Source organism: Lucilia sericata, unplaced genomic scaffold (genome assembly GCF_015586225.1).
Source record: "Lucilia sericata isolate MDLA Ls3-8-SP2 unplaced genomic scaffold, ASM1558622v1 Contig000256F_arrow, whole genome shotgun sequence".
In the NCBI taxonomy this organism is placed as follows: Eukaryota; Metazoa; Arthropoda; class Insecta; order Diptera; family Calliphoridae; genus Lucilia; species Lucilia sericata.
This window is the reverse complement of record NW_023994282.1, coordinates 400,114-416,230: the sequence shown is the minus strand read 5'-3', so window position 1 is coordinate 416,230 and position 16,117 is coordinate 400,114. Positions and strand designations below refer to the sequence as shown.

The following is a 16,117-nucleotide window of genomic DNA, read 5'->3' as shown; positions in this document are numbered from 1 at the left end:
AAACTTTTTTAAAATAATTTTTAGTATTTTCAACTTCGTCAATTCTCATGGTGGAGAAAAAAAAGTGAAATGTGTGTATTGAGTATGTATTATGGAAAGAAAAATGTTGCGGTTCACTTAGGAGAAGTATTCTGAGATCTTTTATTGAAACCTAGTTACTTACTAAGCAAAATCGGTTCATATCGGTAGCCTCTTAAAGTAATGCAAAAAATGACAGTCATGAAAATAAATAACTGAAGAAATTTGTTTTAAAAAATTCTAATAAATTTACCAGCAATACTCCCCTTTTGACTGTTAAGTGCTGCTGTAATAAATGATTTGCTTTGCAATTGTTGCTGCTGCTGCTCTTGGCTGCAGGCTGCAGCATTTATTAATAAGAAGTATTTGCAACAATTTCAATTCAAAATGGGCATTGGACTTTTGATTATGTCTCAGCTTACGTTATTACACACATTATTTGTACAGTAATGTATGCAAAAATGGTGAATGTTGTATTAAAAGAAAGCTCTAGAATAAATTGAATTATCTAGCGACAAACTAAGATTAATTTTCGTAGAGAAATCTCAGTAAAGTTGTCGCGAAAACTTAGTTTTCTGGTGAAAACTTGCTGTTCTAGTGAAAAGTTGGTTTTTCGGTGTAAACTTGGCTTTTCGGTGTATACTTGGTTTTTAGTGAAAACTTGTTTTTTAAGTGAAAATTTAGTTTCTTAGTTAGTAGTTAGTTAGTTAGTTAGTTAGTTAGTTAGTTAGTTAGTTAGTTAGTTATTAGTTAGTTGTTAGTTAGTTAGTTAGTTAGTTTAGTTAGTTAGTTTAGTTAGTTAGTTAGTTAGTTAGTTAGTTAGTTAGTTAGTTTTAGTTAGTTAGTTAGTTAGTTAGTTAGTTAGTTAGTTAGTTAGTTTGTTAGTTAGTTAGTTAGTTAGTTAGTTAGTTAGTTAGTTAGTTAGTTAGTTAGTTAGTTAGTTAGTTAGTTAGTTAGTTAGTTAGTTAGTTAGTTTTAGTTGTTAGTTAGTTAGTTAGTTCGTTTTAGTTAGTTAGTTAGTTTAGTTAGTTAGTTAGTTAGTTAGTTCGTTAGTTAGTTTTTGTTCTCGTTCGTTTTTTTTCGTTCGTTCGTTCGTTTTTGTTTTATTAGTTTTTTTTTTTTTTTTTTTCGTTTAGTTTTTTTTCGTTCGTTTTCGTTTCTTCGTTTTCGTTTAGTTCTTTCGTTCGTTTTTTTTTCTTCTTTGTTCGTTCGTTCGTTTTGTTCTTTCGTTCGTTCGTTCGTTCGTTCGTTCGTTGTTCGTTCGTTCGTTCGTTCGTTTCGTTCGTTCGTTCTTTCGTTCTTCGTTCGTTCGTTCGTTCGTTACTTCGTTCGTTCGTTCGTTGTTCTTCGTTCGTTTCGTTCGTTCGTTCGTTCGTTTCGTTCGTTCGTTCGTTCGTTCGTTCGTTCGTTCGTTCGTTCGTTCGTTCGTTCGTTCTCGTTCGTTCGTTCGTTCGTTCGTTCGTTCGTTCGTTCGTTCGTTCGTTCGTTCGTTCGTTCGTTCTTCGTTTTTCGTTCGTTCGTTCGTTCGTTCGTTCGTTCGTTCGTTGTTCGTTCGTTCGTTTCGTTTCGTTCGTTCGTTCGTTCGTTCGTTGTTCGTTGTTCGTTCGTTCGTTCGTTCGTTCGTTCGTTCGTTCGTTCGTCGTTCGTTGTTCGTTCGTTCGTTCGTTCGTTCGTTCGTTCGTTCGTTTCGTTCGTTCGTTCGTTCGTTTCGTTCGTTCGTTTCGTTCGTTCGTTCTTTCGTTCGTTCGTTCGTTCGTTTCGTTCGTTCGTTCGTTCGTTCGTCGTTCGTTCGTTCGTTCGTTCGTTCGTTCGTTCGTTCGTTTTTCGTTTGTTCGTTCCTTCGTTCGTTCCTTTTTCTTTCGTTCGTTTCGTTCTTCGTTCGTTCTTCGTTCGTTCGTTTCGTTCGTTCGTTTCGTTCGTTCTTTCGTTAGTTAGTTAGTTAGTTAGTTGTTAGTTAGTTAGTTAGTTATTTAGTTAGTTAGTTTTAGTTTTAGTTAGTTAGTAGTTAGTTAGTTAGTAGTTAGTTAGTTAGTTAGTTAGTTTTAGTTAGTTAGTTAGTTACTTAGTTACTTAGTTAGTTAGTTAGTTAGTTAGTAGTTAGTTAGTTAGTTAGTTAGTAGTTAAGTACTTAGTTACTTAGTTAGTAGTAGTTAGTTAGTTAGTTAGTTAGTTAGTTAGTTAGTTAGTTAGTAGTTAGTTAGTTAGTGTTAGTAGTTAGTTAGTTAGTAGTTAGTTAGTTAGTTAGTTAAGTAGTTAGTTAGTTAGTTAGTTAGTTAGTTAGTTAGTTAGTTAGTAGTTAGTTAGTTAGTTAGTTAGTTAGTTAGTTAGTAGTTAGTTAGTTAGTTAGTTAGTTAGTTAGTTAGTAGTAGTTAGTTAGTTAGTTAGTTAGTTAGTTAGTTAGTTAGTTAGTTTAGTTAGTTAGTTAGTTAGTTAGTTAGTTAGTAGTAGTTAGTTAGTTAGTTAGTTAGTTAGTAGTTAGTTAGTTAGTTAGTTAGTTAGTTAGTTAGTTTAGTTAGTAGTTAGTTAGTTAGTTAGTGTAGTAGTTAGTTAGTTAGTTAGTTAGTTAGTTAGTAGTTAGTTAGTTAGTTAGTTAGTTAGTTAGTAGTTAGTTAGTAGTTAGTTAGTTAGTTAGTTAGTAGTTAGTTAGTAGTAGTTAGTTAGTTAGTTAGTTAGTTAGTTAGTAGTTAGTTAGTTAGTTAGTTAGTTAGTTAGTTAGTTAGTTAGTTAGTTAGTTAGTTAGTTAGTTAGTTAGTAGTTAGTTAGTTAGTTAGTTAGTTAGTTAGTTAGTTAGTTAGTTAGTTAGTAGTTGTAGTTAGTTAGTTAGTTAGTTAGTTAGTTAGTAGTTAGTTAGTTAGTTAGTTAGTTAGTTAGTTAGTTAGTTAGTTAGTTAGTTAGTTAGTTAGTAGTTAGTTAGTAGTTAGTTAGTTAGTAGTTAGTTAGTTAGTTCGTTAGTAGTTAGTTAGTTAGTTAGTTAGTTAGTTAGTTAGTTAGTTAGTAGTTAGTTAGTTAGTTCGTTAGTTATTTAGTTAGTTAGTTAGTTAGTTAGTTAGTTAGTTAGTTAGTTAGTTAGTTAGTTAGTTAGTTAGTTAGTTAGTTAGTTAGTTAGTTAGTTAGTTAGTTAGTTAGTTAGTTAGTTAGTTAGTTAGTTATGTTAGTTAGTAGTTAGTTAGTTAGTTAGTTAGTTAGTTATTTAGTAGTTAAGTTAAGTTAGTTAGTTAGTAGTTAGTTAGTTAGTTAGTTAGTTAGTACGTTAGTGTTAGTAGTTAGTTAGTTAGTTAGTTAGTAGTTAGTATAGTAGCTTAGTTAGTTACGTAGTAGTTAGTTAGTTTAGTTAGTTAGTTAGTTAGTTAGTTAGTTAGTAGTTAGTTACTTAGTTAGTTAGTTAGTTAGTTAGTTAGTTAGTTAGTTAGTTAGCTTAGTTAGTTAGGTAGTTAGTTAGTTAGTTAGTTAGTTTAGTTAGTTAGTTAGTTAGTTAGTTAGTTAGTTAGTTAGTTAGTAGTAGTTAGTTAGTTAGTTAGTTAGTTAGTTAGTTAGTTAGTTAGTTAGTTAGTTAGTTAGTGTAGTTAGTTAGTAGTTAGTTAGTTAGTTAGTTAGTTAGTTAGTTAGTTAGTTAGTTAGTTAGTTAGTTAGTAGTTAGTTAGTTAGTTAGTTAGTTAGTTAGTTAGTAGTTAGTTAGTTAGTTAGTTAGTTAGTAGTTAGTTAGTTAGTTAGTTAGTTAGTTAGTTAGTAGTAGTAGTTAGTTAGTTAGTAGTAGTTAGTTAGTTAGAGTTAGTTAGTTAGTTAGTTAGTTAGTTAGTTAGTTAGTTAGTTAGTTAGTAGTTAGTTAGTTAGTTAGTTAGTTAGTTAGTTAGTTAGTTAGTTAGTTAGTTAGTTAGTTAGTTGTTAGTTAGTTAGTTAGTAGTTAGTTAGTTAGTTAGTTAGTTAGTTAGTTAGTAGTTAGTTAGTTAGTAGTTAGTTAGTTAGTTAGTTAGTTAGTAGTAGTGTTAGTTAGTTAGTAGTTAGTTAGTTAGTAGTTAGTTAGTTAGTTAGTTAGTTAGTTAGTAGTAGTTAGTTAGTTAGTTAGTTAGTAGTTAGTTAGTTAGTTAGTTAGTTAGTAGTTAGTTAGTAGTTAGTTAGTTAGTTAGTTAGTTAGTTAGTTAGTTAGTTAGTTAGTTAGTTAGTTAGTTAGTTAGTTAGTAGTTAGTTAGTTAGTTAGTTAGTTAGTTAGTTAGTTAGTTAGTTAGTTAGTTAGTTAGTTAGTTTAGTTAGTTAGTAGGTTAGTTAGTTAGTTAGTTAGTTAGTAGTTAGTAGTTAGTTAGTTAGTTAGTTAGTTAGTTAGTTAGTAGTAGTTAGTTAGTTAGTTAGTTAGTTAGTTAGTTAGTTAGTTAGTAGTAGTTAGTTAGTTAGTTAGTTTAATATTGTAAACATTTGTTTTTTTGGTGAAATGAAGATTTTTTTAGTGAAAACACTATTCTCTTTATCAGTGTATTGAAACTGCATTTTCTACTGAAATTTCGATCTTGCACCCAACAACTTCATTTGAACATTAATTTCCTCTACTGCTAAAATCTTACACACAACTGTCCCTCATACAATTTACATTAACTGACTCGTTCGTTACACTTGATTGATTTGTAACGCTTAAACACTTTTTGGTACGAAAACGCTCTTATTGGACTCGCGTAATGATTATTTCAACAACAAATACATACAACATGATTACAAACGAGTATTGGAAAAAAAGAAATATTTGTCTTTCTCGTACATTTGCATATTGTTGAAAAATCAAGTTGTGTATTTAAAAAGTCTCCTTCTCAGTCTTTGACTTCTTGATTACGTTCAAATTAGACTTACGAACGCAGTATTTGTCATGATTACGACAATTGTCGGCGAGTCTGTCACTTAAACGTTTCATACAGAGGTGGAGAGAGGACAGTTAGTGTTATTGGTCAAATCATTTGCTTAAAAACTTTGTTTAACTTGAGGGGGAGGTTTGGTTTACGAACGGTACATACTACGTAATCAGGAAGTTATCCAGACAATAATCACTTACTAAGAATTTACAAAAAAATAAAACATAATTTGTTTATTTAATTTATTTGTTATTATTATTGTTGTTGTTGTCATTTCTTGAATAATGCTGTAAACTTGTTGTTATTACTGTCGTAAAAAAAGTGCTGAAAAATTAAATAAATAAATTTGAGTGCACATTTGCATTCACCTTAACCTTCAACGACGCCTCGTTAACAAATGTTCTTTGCGCGAAAAACAAAAAAAAAAACAACACAAATTTCTTTCACAGCAACAACAACAAAAACAATCATGTATCTTGTTAACTTGCTTCGTAAAGATGCATCCTCTCCTCTATTCTTTAGTGAGGAGTCATTGAACCTCCCGCAGTGTTATTGTTTACTTGTCAAATTATGTTTCATTAACAAATTGTTATTTTTTTTTCTAAAATTATCCTCCTGCGTTTTATAACAAGTTTATTGAACTTGTTGTAAAATGTGTTGAAACGCAATGTATTTTTAAAATTAATGACAGTTTTTCAACGTGTGAGCCGAAAATTTTACATTTAAATTTTAATCGCGATTATTCGATTGTTCATTCTTCTCGACTGCATTAAATTATTTTTGTTAAATATTTTATGTGTAATCACTTTTTTTTTTGGTCATGTGTGTAAGACTTATCTTTAAAAAAGTTGAACAATTTTACATTGTTATTAATTATTTTCTTAAATTTTGCAAAAAGAAATATATTATCTAGAGAAACTTTGATTTTCTAGTAATATTGGAAAATTTCTAGAAGGAATTTCGAAATTCTATGAAAAAATTCAAATCTCTATTTAAAATTCAAATTTGTAATGTAAATGAGATTTTCTAGTGAAATATCGATTATCTAATAAAATTTGAACTTTCAGTGAAATTTCTCATTTTTAGTGTAATTTTTAATTTTTAGTGAAATTTTTAATTTTTAGTGAAATTTGTAATTTTTAGTGAAATTTTTAATTCTTAGTGAGATTTCTAATGTTTAGTGAAATTTCTAATTTCTAGCAAAATATCAAATTTTTAGTGATATTTATAATTTTCAGTGAAATTTCTAATTTCTAATGAAAATTTTAATTTCTACTAAAATTTCAAATATCTAGTGAAATATCTAATTTTTAGTGAAATTTTTAAATTCTAGTGAAATTTCTCTAATTTTTATTGAATTTTAAAATTTCTAGTGAAATTTATAATTTCTAGTGAAATTTGTAATTTCTAGTGAAATTTGTAATTTATAGTTTTTAGTGAAATTTTTTAATTTCTAGTGAAATTTAAAATTTTTGGTGAAATTTATAATTTCTAGTAAAATTTCAAATTTCTAGTGAAATTTTTAATTTTTGGTAAATTTTTAATTTTTAGTGAAATATTTAATTTTTAGTGAAATTTTTAATATTTAGTGAAGTTTCTAATTGCTAGTTAAATTTCTAATTTCTAGTGAAATTTCTAACTTTTCTGATTTTTAATTTCAGTGAAATTTCCAATTTGTAGTGAAATTTCTAATTTTAAGTGAAATTTCTAATTTTTAGTAAAATTTTTAATTTCAAGTAAAATTTCTAATTTTTAGTGAAATTTCAAATTTTTAGTGAAATTTCAAGTTTTTAGTAAAATTTCTAATTTCTAGTAAAACTTCTAATTTCTAGTGAAATTTTAAATTTCTAGTGAAATTTTAAATTTCTAGTGAAATTTTAAATTTCTAGTGAAATTTTAAATTTCTAGTGAAATTTTTAGTGAAGTTTCTAATTGCTAGTGAAATTTCTAATTTTTAGCAAAATTTCTGATTTCTAATTTCAGTGAAATTTCCAATTTGTAGTGAAATTTCTAATTTTTAGTAAAATTTCTGATTTCTAGTGAAATTTCTAATTTCTAGTGAAATTTAAAATTTTTAGTGAAATTTATAATTTCTAGTGAAATATATAATTCCTAGTGAAATTTATAATTTCTAGTGAAATTTATAATTTCAAGTGAAATTTTTAATTTTTAGTGAAATTTATAATTTCTTTTGAAATTCCAAATTTCTAGTGAAATTTCTAATGTCTAGTTAAATTTCTAGTGAAATTACTAATTTTTAGTAAAATTTATAATTTCTAGTTACATTTCCAATTTTTAGTGATATTTTTAATTTCTCGTGAAATTTTTAATTCTAATGAAATTTTTAATTTCTAGTGAAATTTTTAATTTCTAGTGAAATTTTTAATTTCTAGTGAAATTTCAATTTTTAAGAGAAATTTCAAATTTTTAGTGAAATTAATAATTTCTGGTGAAATTTCTAATTTTTAGTGAAATTTCTAATTTTTAGTGAAATTTCTAATTTTTAGTGAAATTACTAATTTTATGTCAAATTTCTAATTTTAGTGATATTTCTAATTTTTAGTGAAATTTCTAATTTTAGTGATATTTCTAATTTTTAGTGAAATTTCTAAAATCTAGTGAATTTCGCGCTTTCATTTTCTAGTGATTTTTTTTCGATTTTCTAGTCAAATTTTGATTTTTTTTAGAAATTGTCATAATGTCCTTGGTCACCATAATTACGTCCATGGACGTTATTACACGCCAATTTCCAAACCCTGTTCCACTGTAAAGTTTAAAAGAAGTTTTTCTAAATAAAGTGTTCCGTCTCTTCCTTTAAATCTTAAAAAAAAAGATTTTATTACTTACAATTACAACAACAATTCTGGTTTACAACTAAAATTAATTACCCCTCAATCCTTGGTAGCAGCTCTAAAATATATAAATATAACCTTTTGTTGTTACAAATTTAATCAACCCTCTCTAAAATCCAAAAAACAAGAAATCTCAAGCCATTTCCCTTTCCTTTAATGATGACCACTCTAACACCTTTGCTATTCTCAGCGCACAGTGGTATAGGAAAAAAAAAAGAGGGAAATAATTCGGTAACTTCTAAACGGTTAATCCGATTTTAATGAAATTTGGTATGCACAAAGAGGAGGTGTTGTCGAGTTTAGGTTTTGAATTTGGACCTTATAGGCCAACCAGGGGCCCGGCGGGGGGTCCTCAAATTAGGACACCTCGGCTATGTTAAATTTTAAAATGATCCTATTTCTTCATTTGAGTTCCGATTTAAAAAAAATTTCGTATATAGAATCTCCTCATCGAGCACTATAAAAAATGTCGTCGTAGCAGTAAATTATCTCTTATAGTTTAGGAGATATTCGCATTTGAATATTAAAATTTTAAAATTTTTACCGTCCTTACTTTAGTTTTTTTGATAATAGCAGGTCCAAATATTTCCGATTTTCGCCATTTTTTTTTTATTTGCTTAACAACAAGTTTATATACCAAGCAGTGAAAGAATTATGTAAAAATCATGACTGAGTCCAAAGTTATAGGCATTTAAATTTAAAAAATTAAAAAAAGGCGATTTTTTGTCATTTTTTTGGGAAAAAAGTATCTTTTTCTTTTTAAGTTATCTAAAAAGTTTCTAAGAAGATGTATATAGAATTTATACTTTTTGGAAAGCTGACTTTACATAAAATACGATAAATGAAACAAAACCTAAAAATTTTTGATACCGAGGGGACCAGGTCCATCCAAAAAAAACCCTATTTTTTATGGAAAATTAAATTTTGAGCAAAAATTCTCAAATCGCATAGTCGATATCAAATTATAGTGACCTGTTTTATATGACCCAATAAGTTCTTAATCATTTTGTAACGGGTTTCGATAACCCCGCCCCTGGTATGGATATAATAGGCAAAAAACCAAAAAATCCCATTTTTGGGATTTTTTAAAACTTTTTTGGGAATTCCGGGATTTCTAATAAGAAAATTCGAAATTTTTATTTAATTTTGGATTTTGAGTAAAAAAATCTACCTAACTGTAAAATTTCATCAAAAAATATTCATAAATAAAATTTTTATTGCAATTTGAAAAATTTGTATCTTCGCAAAAACTGAATATTTTAAAATTTATTTTTTATTTTTTTTAATTTTTTAATTTTTTTTAAAAAAAAGTATTCCGCGAATTTTTTAATTTTCAAAAATTATATACAGTTTTGAAAAATAGACAAAATTACCTTTCCATTGATATATAACATGCCTACCTAATGTTTTTTAAGTGACAAATTAATTAGGGAAAACTCAACATCTTTTAGAAAATTTACCTAGCACTATTATTTTCATCCATATATGTAACAAATTTAAGAGTTAACCTTATGGATGAAAATAATAGTGCTAGGCAAATTTTCTAAAAGATGTTGAGTTTTCCCTAATTAATTTGTCACTTAAAAAACATTAGGTAGGCATGTTATATATCAATGGAAAGGTAATTTTGTCTATTTTTCAAAACTGTATATAATTTTTGAAAATTAAAAAATTCGCGGAATACTTTTTTTAAAAAAAATTAAAAAATGTTTTTTATTCAGTTTTTGCGAAGATACAAATTTTTCTAATTGCAATAAAAATTTTATTTATGAATATTTTTTGATGAAATTTTACAGTTAGGTAGATTTTTTTACTTAAAATCCAAAATTAAATCAAAATTTCGAATTTTCTTATTAGAAATCCCGGAATTCCCAAAAAAGTTTTAAAAAATCCCAAAAATGGGATTTTTTAGTTTTTTGCCTATTATATCCATACCAGGGGCGGGGTTATCGAAACCCGTTACAAAATGATTAAGAACATATTGGGTCATATAAAACAGGTCACTATAATTTGATATCGACTATGCGATTTGAGAATTTTTGCTCAAAATTTAATTTTCCATAAAAAATAGGGTTTTTTTGGATGGACCTGGTCCCCTCGGTATCAAAAAATTTTAGGTTTTGTTTCATTTATCGTACTTTATGTAAAGTCAGCTTTCCAAAAAGTATAAATTCTATATACATCTTCTTAAAAACTTTTTAGATAACTTAAAAAGAAAAAGATACTTTTTTCCCAAAAAAATGACAAAAAATCGCCTTTTTTTAATTTTTTAAATTAAAATGCCTATAACTTTGGACTCAGTCATGATTTTTACATAATTCTTTCACTGCTTGATATATAAACTTGTTGTTAAGCGAATAAAAAAAAATGGCGAAAATCGGGAATATTTGGACCTGCTATTATCAAAAAAAACTAAAGTAAGGACGGTAAAAATTTTAAAATTTTAATTTTCAAATGCGAATATCTCCTAAACTATAAGAGATAATTTACTGCTATGACAACATTTTTTATAGTGCTCGATGAGGAGATTCTATAAACGAAATTTTTTTTAAATCGGAACTCAAATGAAGAAATAGGATCGTTTTAAAAATTTAACATAGCCGAGGTGTCCTAATTTGATGACCCCCCGCCGGGCCCCTGGTTGGCCTATAAGGTCCAAATTCAAAACCTAAACTCGACAACACCTCCTCTTTGTGCACACCAAATTTCATTAAAATCGGATTAACCGTTTAGAAGTTACCGAATTATTTCCCTCTTTTTTTTTTCCTATACCACTGTGCAGCGTGTCCAACAAAAATTTGTCACTTTAATCAAAACCATACATTTGGCAGGAGATTTTTACATTCTACTTTACTTTTATTGGCCTCAAAAACAAAAAAGTAGAAAACACGGAAATAAAATATCGAGATAGGAGCTTTTTTTGTTACAAAAAAATATCCAGTATATGGACATGCCCAAAAAAAATAATGTCATGTATTCCAGCAGCAGCAGCAGCAGGAGAGAGTGAGAGATAGATAAAATGTATTACATACTCGTGCTTACACTTACAAAAAGTTATATAATTTCAAATGGTACTTGACATCTACCCGCCCGCCCGCGCTCCTAAACGTGTAACCCCTCGGCTGACATTTATGGAATAGGCAAAAATTGAATACATATGTACATATAGAAATGATTGTTGTAAAACTCCTTTGGAGCATAAATTGCTACATAATCGTTATAGACATACATACAGGATTGTTATATACAACTGTCCATTGTGTTAGTTACTGCTGTGTGTATGTATTTAGTGGTTCAATTGTTTATTAATGTTTGTATGTGTGTTTAAATATTTTTAACTTTTTAGCATTTTTTTGGTGCTTTTGTTGTTGTTGTTTACTATTACAGCGAGAGTGTTGTTAAAAGTCTTTTAGAATATGAGAAGGTGGGGTTTTGAAAATGGTAGGCATATTTCTTCCAAACTAAATTCTTTCACTATTAGCGATCAAATTTAGAATTGACTATACATTCAGTTCATTACCTGTTTTCATCACTAGTATGAAGATCACTAGTATCGAACGATCGCATAGCTAATCCGATCTTCAAATTTAAACAAGCAAAATTGTCCACAAAGATCACTGATCATTCGAAGAATAACGACCTTAGTTCGATCATAAGTTTTCCTATTTAGAGAACCTTATATTACTAGACTGTACTCCTTCAAAGTAGATCATCTTTCTCTGTTCATAAGCGATCAAATTCCAAATAAACTAAAGACAAAGACTACTTCATATTGATCAGTCTTAATTTTATAATGTTATGGATAACAGTTTAAATCAGAGAAGCTATAATGAAAGTCGTTGGATCTTACATGGAGAAAAATACCTAAAAACAAGTAAAAATTATAGTCGGGCGATGATGGTCGACCCTAAACCAGTTATAAAAGTAAAATGTGATTTAGTTTTCATAATAAAGTTTTTAAAGTTGAATTGTATCTTGCCTCAGATATACTTAAGCCATTTATTGTTGAATAAAATTGTGGACATTTAAGTCATATTTTGAAGGGGGCTTTGTATAGGGGTTAAGGTCAAATGAAACCCTATCATTATAAAATTCATCAGGGTCATCAAGGCTAGTATAGAACTTGATTTTGCAGCTTATTGACAAGATACGAGTGTATTAAAAATAATTATGAACTTAAGAGCCTATTCGTGGGGATCAGTTGTATGGGAGCTAAGTGAAATAATGGACCGATTATAACCATTTTCAATAGGCATCGTCTCTGTTACAATAGAACCAAATTCCGTTGAATTTTCTTCAAAATTGCGACCTGTAGTTTGATTACAAGGTTTTGCATGGACGGACGGTCAGGCGGACGGACATAGCTAAATCGACACAGAAAATGATTCTAAGTCGATTGGTATACTTTAAGATGGGTATAGAACCCATATTATTGTGCGCTACAAACATCAGCACAAACCCAATATACCCTCCCCACTAAAGTGGTGTTGGGTATAAATACCTTGTGTCGAAAGATCGCATCGATCCTTCAAGTGCTCTAACTCTATTGTAAATCATATTCTGAATCAAGGCTGATCTTCAAAGGTACAAATACTCAAGCCATACATATATTTTACCTATTAAACACTCTAATGTTACTTATATCTAACGATCTTATCGCGCCTTCATAGATCATCGCTCACCTTCTCTCTTTGATGGTTCTTTGAAATAGCTTTTAAATACTTTATTAACACAAAATGGACAAAAAGTGAAATATCGAACTACTACAGGGAGTTCAGCGTACATGCTGATTGAGCAAAAGTATTGCCATGAATCCTACGTTAACCAGGACTCTAGAAACTGATTGAAACATATATAAGATATGAGGCTGTTACTTACAGCCGAACTTTAGGCGAACTGACTGTTATAGGACACGTCTACTATGTGTACTGGACACATTGGAAAACAATCATCGATCTCATACCAGACACAGAATATGTTGGGAACTTCGAAAAACTGATCTTAGTTAGGATGTCATAGTCAAGTGGAACATTAGAGCAAATACCCGCCGGAATCCATTGCTACATGAATGACTCTAAATTGGGGAACAAAGCGGGTTCTATATTAAAGACCCAGAAATATAAATATTCCACCGTTTCCCGAATCACAATACTAACTTCCAGACAGAAGTCCAAGCAATAACGAAATGCGTAAATTGGCGCCAACAAATTTACCGACAGTCAGAAGGCTATTAGGGTGATATCAGGTGATAAAGACCGTATTAGATTGTAAGAAAGCTAAAACTACCAGGCCACTTTAGCTTTTCGGGAGTTGTCGGCAACAAAAGAGCGAATATAGTAGATTTAAAGGGGAAGGAATCTCGAGGTAGCCCGACGAACACAAAACCTTTCGACTCAACTAAGGCTGAATTAGTAATATGGGTTAGAGAATCTAAGTCCTCTTGGCCTATAGGGTGACCCCAACGAGATCAGGACAAGAAGCCTCCTCAAAATGATCGAGTCAGAGGTTAGTATTATGATACGTATTCTGAGTGGATACACAGGATTACGGGCAGAGTTATACAAAATTAGAAGTGTGAATTCAGATGAATGTAGTGCTTGTGAAGAGGATAGTGAAACTCCGAAGCACTTTATTTGTCATTGTCAGGCTTTCGTCGAAATTAGATCCAAATGTTTTGGGAATGATATTATTCCGGATATAACATCACTCACGAACACTGAAATTGAGTTTCTGGACATTGGACGATAATACATTCAAAGAACCAGTTAAGTAACTAGTTCCAATTGAGATTCTTTACTCTAAAGAACTATTAAAACCCCTGCGGTTTTAAAGACCCTTTTCCGACTACTCTCGTTTACAACATCTTCCTCTTATTTTGTTATTTTTTCAGTCTTTTAACTTTTTCTTTATGCAATTTCTTTTTTCTTGTTATTTTTTCCACTTCTTCCTGCTTTGTGCATAATTTGCTGTTGCTGCTGCTACAACTACAGCTTTGATGCTGTAACTTGTTGTTGCTGCTGCTGCTGGTACTCTGCACGTGCCATTTTTAGTTTGGAGGAAACCAAAAAAGAAACTCGTTAAGAAAAATATGGACTCTCTGTTTTTGTTAAATTTTCTTAAATTCTATTGTAATTTTTTTTAAAGCTCTTTTCTCATAATATCACGGTGCTTGAGTAAAGCCAGAAAAAGAGATTTGCTGAGCATTTGTTGGTGCTCTCTCGGGTTACAGCGTTAAACAACAGCCCGTTTAAGGGGGGAGAGCACTCTCTGGTTTGCTCTCGTAAATGGGAGCAATTTTTGGGGGGCCTAGAGGAGCTGTTACTTTGAGGTGCATTATTTTTTTTTTGTTTATATTATGATTTTGTTGTTGTTAGACATTACAAGTCTTTGGGTAGACGAGAGTACGAGTGAGTGAGTGAGCGTATGCTTTAGTTAGTTTCTTTTGAGTTTTGCTTTCGTTAATAGCTTCGTAAAAGAGCATTGGGTATTTTACAGATTTCTCTATATATGTTTGCGTTTGTGTGTGAGCTTTAAATATTGTTTGTTGTGTATCTGCAAACGAATTTGTCGGCTTTCGCAGTTAACGTTTGCCATTCATTGAAAACGGCCGCAACGGTTCGAAAACAAACAAAAAAAAAATTTTGAAAAATTTACAAAATTTCTATAACATATTTTTTTTTTTTCATTAGCAAAATTTTATTTTTATTGTTATTAAGTAAAATAAACGAAAAGTAATAAGAAAAGTTGTTAAAAAAAATTTATAAAGAAAAAGATTTATTTATAAAGAATTTTTTAAGTTGTTTGAGATATTTTTAATTTGAAAAAAGTAACGTACTTTTTTTGGTTTTTTAAAGGGATATAAAAAGTGTTGGGGCTCTTTTAGAGAGTTTTAACTAGAATTTTTTTTATGTTTGACAACAAATTTAAATTGCAAACTGCTAAGAAAATAAAAGAAACAGCAGAATTACAAAATAAAAAAATTATACAAAAAAAAAGTGAAGTTGAATGGACTCCACATTTAATGCTGATTTGCATCCAACTCATCCATTCTCGCATACAATTCTAAAATAAATACAACAACAACAACAAAGCAAGTGTAAAAGTATTAATACAAAATATATACAAATAAAGCAACAACAAAATTATAAAAAAGTAAATAAATAAAATAAAAAATTTATATAAATCCACACACTCACATATAAAATCCCAAAACAACAACAACAACATCATCATCAACATCATCGAGTGCGTTTTTTTCCCCAATCCCAAATAAATTGAAAATAAAGATATTTAAGCTTAAAAAGTAATAAAAATATAATAAAAATAATAAAAAAAATAATCACATAAAACAAAAAAAGTTAACAAATTAAAAATAAAAAACGGCAAAAAATTAAAGGTTTTAGACGTGTTAAGCATTTTTAAAAAATACGTTCTTTTTTCGCCATTTCATTCAATAAATAAAATTGAATATAAAAAAAAACTTTAAGTGACAAATCCTGTGCTCCTTTAAAGTCAATGCAAATTTAAAAAAAAAGTATTACTATTCTTCATCACTGCCACCCCGCCCCCTACCCCCTTAAAACGAGGCAAACAAATATTACTTCAACCATCCAGAGGCATCAAAATCATTACTTAACCATCAACAGGATTAAAAATTCCTCCTCTATTTAAGTTTTGGCGACTTTTTTTCAACGTTTTTCTTCTCTACACATCTTCTACATTTTAATGGTAAATTGTAAGCAAATTTTCTTTTATATTCATTGTAAATTTTTATTTTTCGTTTTATTGCATATTTTTGCGCAAATCTAATTTTAAGTCTTTATTATTGTGCAACAAAATCCGTAGTAGCTCTAGTATTAGCAGTAAGGCTAATTTAGTGCTTTAAATTTAAATAAAATTAAATTTTAGATAAATTTAATTTAAATTAATGGATGCATTTGGAAATGCAGTACTGCATTATTAGCAATGTTTTGCATTAAATTATCTTATTTGTTATAATTGTTTTACTACAAAATAGTTTAATATAAATTGTTGTTAGTGATGCTGGGCAAGTATGCAACTAACATATCTTATTTTTGCAAAAGTTGCAAAAGTTTGCTCATTAGATGCATAAGTGATGCGCAAACTTACTAACTAACACTATATTCCTTATAAATAACTTATAGACAACCTCTTTTAGTTCAAAATATTTTAAATTTGTTGTATTTACCAACTTTCTTCGTGCTCGTTAAAAAATAACTTACGGTCTATCATTTGCAGTTCAAAATTCCATGAACTTTGTTAAACAATCAAACAAAATCGTTAAATATAAATTGTTGTTAGTAATGGCGAAAATGTATGTAACTTCTATATCTGTTTATTGCAAAAGTTGCAAAAGTTTGCTCATTAGATGCAAAAGTTTGCTCATTAGATGCA

General features: G+C 29.0%; 1 protein-coding gene across 5 annotated transcripts in view; it reads left to right on the top strand.

Annotated features, from left to right (window-relative positions):
* Positions 1–16,117, top strand: part of LOC119602835 (ecdysone-induced protein 78C) — a 100,392-nt gene that overhangs the window by 25,019 nt on the left and 59,256 nt on the right. The window contains exon 1 of one of the 5 annotated variants that reach the window (XM_037954595.1): positions 14,278–15,437. The exons of 1 other annotated variant lie outside the window; for it this stretch is intronic. In XM_037954595.1, the coding sequence (XP_037810523.1) occupies positions 15,428–15,437 (10 nt within the window). In that variant the 5' untranslated portion in view covers positions 14,278–15,427. Of the gene's footprint in view, positions 1–14,277; positions 15,438–16,117 lie in introns of those variants that run through there. 3 more of the 5 variants (XM_037954598.1, XM_037954597.1, XM_037954599.1) reach the window with 3 other exon arrangements.